Below are 7582 nucleotides of genomic sequence, written 5' to 3' on the forward strand. Positions count from 1 at the left end.
AGCCTAGTACATCCTTTTAAGCCTTCTTTCTTACATAGTTGATACCACATTATAATCCTAGTTTTGAATTCAATTGGAAAGCATTAGACAGCCTTTTTTCCTTGTAGCTGGGCTACTTTATGGGTTCCTTTTTCTTCTACCCTTCTCCACTGCTCTTCTTCCCTTTCAGCCCTCCTAACACTAGGTAGGAGAGAAAAAAAAGACAGAGGGCAGAGGGGGCAACAATATCCTTAGACTGCTTCCTGCTGATTAGAGCACTGAGTTCCTTGGGGAGAGTTTGATCTTCACCAGCAGGGTATCTAAGTTCTTCTTTTCTTCTCCTTGCACACAACTACTTGACAAACAGCAACAAATTAGAGGCAACCAACAGTCTCTGTCAGGGCTCTATCATTTATATCTCCTCTGAAGAGTCCCAGATACCAAACGTCACACCCTTCAGAAACCACGTCCCTGCCAGAGCTCGAGGCAAGTCCTAGTCAGCTGCTGTGGACAGTCTGAAGCAGCCAAGCCTCATATCCCACATCGGGGATTAAAACAAAAACATATTCTCATAATGTTTCTGTGTTTTTAAAGAAACCAAAATTCTCACTGCATTTCCTCTTCAATAAAACTCAATAGCAGCACTTATTTAAAATGGATGACTAAGTCAGGAGATCAGTGAGCCTAGAGCCTCGAGACCAAACAAGGCAACAGAGAAAAAGTCACTTGAAGCTGAGGCAGGGGACTGGCTCCAGCAGGTCCTGTTTGGCTGTGTTGACCAACCTGATGTTGGGAGTGAAGCCTGGTTATTCATCCATGTTTATAAGTTGTAAACGGCTTTCTGTCACTGCGGGGACTAACATTTCCACCCCCTTTCAGTTTACAGGAAAGCCGTCCATTTTCAGTTGAGTTTTTCAGGAAAATGATGCAGTTTGAAAAGGAGCAGGTGAGTATTCTGAGCACTTCCTGCCTGGAAACACATCTCTGTGCTTACATTCAGAGCAGCACGGTGGTGTTATTTAAAACTTGTTAGAGCAGAACGCAAACTCCCTGTCCCTTGGTTTAGCTCTTTTCCATAGAGCTGGTAAGAGTGGTAATCAAGCCAAGGAGAGAGAGTCACCTGTGGAGGAACAGAAACACCCAATGGGACCGGAAGCTCCGTGCTGTGCTGGGTGAGGGGCTCCTACAGCTGAACTCTTCTGTACTGTTCCTCTCTTGGCTTAGGCTGTAGAGTGACATTCAATTCCTGTTTCAGGCGGTCTTAACTGTAGCTTATTAGTGAAAAGGTAGGAAAGTCTGTTAAAAAGTAATAGTCAGCTCAGGGTGGTAGTGTAGTGTGCACCTTTAATCCCAGCACTCAGGATCTCTGAGTTTGAGGCCAGCCTGTTCTATGTACTGAGTTTTAGGCTAGCCAGAGCTGCAAAAAAGAAAACAAACCAAAATTGAGCAAATAAACTCCCTCTCATATTTCTTTTTGTTGTTGTTGTTGTTGTTGTTTTGAGACAGGGTTCTCTGTATAACCCTGGCTGTCCTGGAACTTGCTCTGTAGACTATGCTGGCCTTGAACTCAGGTCCGCCTGCCTCTGCCTCCTGAGTGCTGAGATTAAAGGTGAGTGGTACCATGCCCCACCCTCCAAAAAGACAAATGTTAAAGTATTGTCTTACAGCATCTCCAGAGGCGGCTCAGTGGTTAGGAGCGCTAGCTACTCTTCCATAGGACTTGGGTTTGGTTCCCAACACCCTCATGACTTCTAGCTGTTTGTAACTCCAGTTTCAGGGACCCAACACTGTCTTCTAGCCCTCAGGAGCAGCGTATGCATATGATACACATACATATGCAGGCAAAATACAGAAGATGGATAAATGTATAAAAAATCCTTAAAAAGTCAGATGTATGTTATCACATTTGTTATATATGCTACCATATAGCTTTCTGAAACAATTATAATTGTTTTGCTAATGTATATCTTCCAAAAGAATTGTAACTGTTTATAAAAAATAGTCAGCTAATGGCTCTAATGGGTGTGCATACCCATTTCCTCATTGCTTCTTTAAGTATTTAGCTTTGTTTTTGTTGTTGTTTCTTTTCTTTGATTTTGGTATTTTACTTGGCATTTATTTTTATTTGAATTTTGAAAAATTACTAGTGAGATTGAGCTTCTGTTTTGTGCTGAAGAATAATATAGTCTTATATGATGAGACAGTTTGGCATAATATTTAATAATCAACCTCTGTGTTATTAATGTAATAATTATGCCTAGACAAGTCACTTCATTGTAAGTCTTACCCTCATCTGTGTAGGAAGGCTCTCTGCCCGCTAAGCATGTGAGAGACGTACATGGCCCAGTGGGACAGTGGATAGGAAAGAATGTGTATAGCACCATGTATATCAGGATCCTTTAGCAAAGTGTGTTTGCATATTTATGCATATGAAGTTAAACTGACTTCAAAATATGTAGCTTGGAGAAGGGAGATTTGAATAAATAAAATAATTTTCTGTTTTGTTTTGAAACAGGCTTTCCTCTGTGTAGCTTTTGACTGTCCTGGAACTCATTGTGTAGACCAGGCTGGCCTTGAACTCAGTGATCTGCCTGCCTCTGCCTAATAGTAAAGGCATGTGCCACCACTGCCCAGTGTTCTAATTTTTGTTTTAATGGTGCTAAGGACTGAACTCATGAAGTAGTTACTTTATACTAAATGCTTTTTAAAAAATTAAGTTATGTGTTTCTTTGTGGAAGTATGGGAGTGCAGATTCCCCTGGAGGCCAGAAGATGGCCTCGAGTCCTCTGGATCTGTAGTTACAGGTGCTTGTGAGCCGTAGGACTTGATTGTCAGGAGAGGAACTGAACTCATATCTTCTGCAAGAGCAACAAGTGTTCTTAACAGCTGAGCACATATAAAAGACTTTATTTAATTGGGCAGTGGAAGCCAGGAGACAGAGGCAGGTACATCTCTTGAGTTTGAGGCCAGCCTGGTCTATAGAGTGAGTTTTAAGATAGCCAGGGATACACAGAGAAACCCTGTCTTAAAAAAAAAATTAGATGATGTTTGTCTACTTTGAAAATACACTCAAAAGAATACATTTAATAGTAGAGGTGCAGTTGGTAGGGCGCTTTCCCAGCATGTAAGAAGTTCTGGGTTTAATCCCCAGCTTCACAGAAACTGGGTGTGGTGATGCACACCAGTTATTTCAGCGCTCAGGAGGTGGAGGCAGGAGAATCAGAAGTTCAAGACCACTCTTGGTTATATAAAGTTCAAGGACAGCAAGAGCTGTGAAAGTGGTGCCCACTATTCTGTTAGGTCATAGCTTGTTACCGCTCTAGCGGTGGGAGGACCTGGGACAGTGGAGCTCTGATGAGTTCAAACTGTACACAGTCAAAAGGACAAGCCACACATGGCAAAATACGCTTTTCCGTAGAGGCTGGGAAGGATAATTGAATGACAACAGCAAGCAATAATGAGAGATTTGAAGTAAACTCACTTCTGTCGCCACGCCTGGGAGGAGCAGGAAACACTAAGAACATGGCTGTGTTTTTGAAGAAACCGAGGTCACAAGACTCTGTCTTGTTTTCTTGGAGTGTTCTCTCTGAATTCTTCTCGCATGATTGCATTCCTGGATGACGTTCCAACAGCATCCCATACTCTGTTACCTGTAGTGGTGCTGAGGTGCTTTCCAAGTGAAGAAATACATGAAGCCAGAGGCTTAAGAACCTTGCACGTCATACGCTAGCATTTATGTGTTTTTGTGATACAAGAATTTTAGAGCCAGGTGTGGTGGCTCATGCCTTTAAAGATTTATTTATGTTTATTTCTGTGAGTACACTTAGCTGTCTGCAGACACACACCAGAGAGTGGATCGGATCCCATTACAGATGGTTGGGAGCCACCACACCATTGAACTCGGGACCTCTGGAAGAGCAGTCAGAGCTCTTAACCGCTGAGCCAGCTCTCCAGCCCGGCTCATGCCTTTTATCCCAGAACTCAGGAGGATTGCTGTTAACTCTGTGCCAACCTGGGCTACATAATGAAATCTTTTTTTGTTTGTTTGTTTTTTTCGAGACAGGGTTTCTCTGTGTAGCCCTGGCTATCCTGGAACTCACTCTGTAGACCAGGGTGGCCTCGAACTCAGAAATCCACCTGCCTCTGCCTCCCAAGTGCTGGGATTAAAGGCGTGCGCCACCACTGCCCGGCTTCTTTTTAAAAATTAAAAAAAAAATTTTTTTTTTGTCTTGTTTATTTTATGAGTTGCCACAGTCCACCTGTGAAAATCAGAGAACAACTTTTGGGAGTTGACTTTTCTCTTCTGCCGTGTTAGGGATTGAATTCAGGCTGTCAGGCTTGGTGGTAGGTGTCCTTAGCTGCTGAGCCATTCCCTGCCTGTTTTTTCTTCCTTTTTTTGGATAAGTCGAGAAACTAGACTGGTTTGGCCCTTCTCCTTCAAACACCTAACATGTAGTAGTTGCTTAAAATAGGAAGTGAATTTATGATTCGATGAATGAAGCCAGATCTTCTGATTGTTTTTATAGGAGTCCTGCAAGATGGTGAACCTGAGGGAATATTATGAGCGGGCGTTGAGAGAGTTTGGGTCTACAGATTCTGGTGAGTAAACTTCAGTTACGAGCGTAGCCTGACCATTGCTCATGCTGTCTCTAGCTGTTAATATGGCTAGGGTAGTGTTTCTAGTTTGTGTCCTAGGCCCTTCTTGGAACAGGTCTTCAGTGCTTTTCCTGCCTTCTTTCCTTGTGTTTTTTGAGACACGATCTCACGCTGTAGCCCAAGCTAGGCTGGAACTCACTACATAGCCTAGACTCAACCCCCCCGGCAATATTCCTGCCTCCACCTCTACAGCAATGAGGTTTTCTTATCACTTAAGTTTGCAAACCCTTGTATCCACTACTTCTCTTAAGAACTCTGGATCAGAGAAGGATTTGCTTGGTTTGGGTCTTTTAAAAAAGAGAAATTTGTGTGGCCTGGTAAGATAGCTATATGGCCAAAGGCACTTGTTTTCAAGCCTAAAGACATGAATTTGATCTCTTGGACCCACATGGTAGGAAGAAAAGAACTGACTTCAACAAGTTGTTCTCTGACCTCCACATGTATGCCACCACATGCAGGTGTGTATGTACACATACAATATAAAATAAATAACTTAATAAAATGATGCGTGCTGGGATGCAGTAACTCACGACTATAATCTTCTTGCTGCATAGGGGGAAGCAGGAATATTGCCAGGAGTTTTGAGGCCAGTGTAGACTATGTAGTGAGTTCCAGCTAGCCTGGCCTACAGAGTGAGACCCTATCTCAAAAAATTCAAAACCAAACCAATTAAGCCAAACCAAGTATTTATAAAGGAAAAGTTAGTACAGTAGTCACAGCTGGTCATATATAGTCATCACAGTAGGAGACTGGAACAGTCAGTGCTTAGTCAGGTATAACAGGGCTAGCTTGCTGAGGCGCCATGTGGGGCTGACTAGATGATAGCACGGTACACATACCGAGTCTTTTAAAAAGTAGGGAGGAAGCCAGGCAATGGTGGCATACACCTTTACTCTCAGCACTTGGGAGGCAGAGGCAGATGGATCTCTGAGTTTGAGGCCAGCCTGGTCTACAAAGTGAGTTTCAGGACAGCCAGGGCTACACAGAGAAACCCTGTCTTGGAAAAAAAATGTAGTGAAGATAGAAAGGAGTTTGAAAGTTTTTACTGTAAAGACATGATAATATTTGAGGAGATATATATATATATATATAAAATTTCTCTTAATCTTATGTGTGGAAGCTTCTTAGAACTTTTTAACTGGCTTAGTATTAAATAACTGAATTTGCCTAATTAAAGCCTTTCCAGTTTTCTAGCTATGTTTACAGTAGTTTTTTGGTTCCTTTTAAAGATCTTTGGATGGATTACATCAAGGAAGAATTGAGCCATCCCTTCGGTAGACCTGAGAACTGCGGACAGATCTATTGGCGAGCCATGAAAATGTTACAGGGACAGTCAGCAGAGCTGTTTGTAGCTAAACATGCCATGCATCAGGCTGGTCACTAGTCACCACCAGTTTGCTGAAATTGTATTGCAAGTCTTCGGTCAGGTTTGTGATGAGCCGGTGTGTGAGTTGTCGAGAACTGGCAGGAGAACGGATTGATTTTCGTAACATACTTTTACTTGGCGTTACTCTTTGGTTCTAGAAACGAGAATTACTGGTGCCTGTTAAATCTAAAATACACAGAAATTACATGGTTTAGTTTCATTTTTTGCTCCAGGCTAAGCATATCCAGCTCTAATCTAGACTAGGTATGAGGGAGCCGGTTCAAATCCAAGAGAAAGTATAGTTTTGTGCGTTCTCTTCTTATTGTGATACCTGCATGTTACCTGTGGAGATAGGAGGGACTAGGGTAAGGACGGACTGCCTCGACCCTCCAACTCCAAGATAATGACACAGAGACTTTATTTATGAAAGCCTAGGCCTTATAGCTTATATAAATTAATCCCATCTATATTCATCTATGTTTATCACATGGCTGGTCACCTCTCCCCAGCCTCGTACATCCGAGTTCCAAGTCTGGCTGGCAGATCTCTCACCTCTCAATTCTTCTCAGAGTTCCCATCTCTGCCTGGATGTCCCGCCTTCCCTCTCCTGCCCTGCTATATATAAGCCATCAGCTGTTTATCAAAGCAATCAGAAGGTGATGGAGAAGAATGTTTATAAACTACAATGCAGGTGATGCTTCATAAAAATAAGAGTACCAAAGTCTGGACGGCACTCTGCACTCTGCGATACAGAAATCAACACTTGAATATTCAAAGACAACCTTTACAGTGCCCAAGATGATCCCAACACTAGGACAGTGCAGAGCAGAAAGCCATCTGTGATCTAAGCAAGGCTGAACAGTGACTTCATTTCCTGTATCTGAATTGGATCTGTACTTTTAAATCAACCATTCTAGAAATATGAGCCTTCCTTAACCTGCAGGAAAGAAGGGAGACTTGGGAGATGAGTGACAGAAGGAGATGCAGGGTATTGGGAGAAGTTTGTCCTTTAAGAAGGTTAAGATGGTGCAGAGAATGATTTGGACAGGCCAAGAACTGCCTGGAGGACACCCAGCTTTGTGGCAGGGGAGGGAGCGGAAAGTGCCCCAGTGAGAGGGGTGGAGGGGAGCTTGGAACACAGGAGGGCATCTGGGGAGCAGGGGAAGAAACTGAAATAAGTCCTTTCACTTTTTTTTGATACTAGGTTTTTGGTTTGTTTCTTTGTTTTTGATAAACTTAAATTTGCCTTTGAGGCAAGAGCTTTTCCACTGAGGCAGGTCTGTTTTGAGCAGGTCTCATTAAGTTTTGGCTGGCCTTGAAAGTTCTCAAGTCAAGGTAGGCCTTGAACTTGGAATCCTCTTCCCTCAGCCTCTCAAGTGGCTGAGATCACAGGCCTGAGCAACTAGACCTGGTTTGACTGAACATTCTGATATCATTGGGAAAGTATTCAGAACAAGTTACTTGATGGTAAGCCTTAATTAATGTTGCGTTGATGTAGTAACGTGGGAAACAGTGCATTCATAGCATTCCATTGTCTCACTTCATTAACTGTGGCTAGAGCTTGCCACATTATTTTTTTAA

At 42.8% G+C, this 7582-nt stretch overlaps 1 protein-coding gene across 2 annotated transcripts in view; it reads left to right on the top strand.

The window, feature by feature from the left end:
• The window catches only part of Utp6 (UTP6 small subunit processome component), a 29596-nt gene extending 23385 nt beyond the window's left edge, over positions 1–6211 (top strand). For both annotated transcript variants that reach the window (XM_028759218.1, XM_028759219.1), the window contains 3 exons: positions 859–925; positions 4506–4578; positions 5865–6211. In XM_028759218.1, the coding sequence (XP_028615051.1) occupies positions 859–925; positions 4506–4578; positions 5865–6019 (295 nt within the window). In that variant the 3' untranslated portion in view covers positions 6020–6211. The remainder of the gene's footprint in view (positions 1–858; positions 926–4505; positions 4579–5864) is intronic.
• Positions 6212–7582: the final 1371 nt, after the last annotated feature.

This window comes from Grammomys surdaster, unplaced genomic scaffold (genome assembly GCF_004785775.1).
Source record: "Grammomys surdaster isolate TR1022 unplaced genomic scaffold, NIH_TR_1.0 126278, whole genome shotgun sequence".
Taxonomy (NCBI): Eukaryota; Metazoa; Chordata; class Mammalia; order Rodentia; family Muridae; genus Grammomys; species Grammomys surdaster.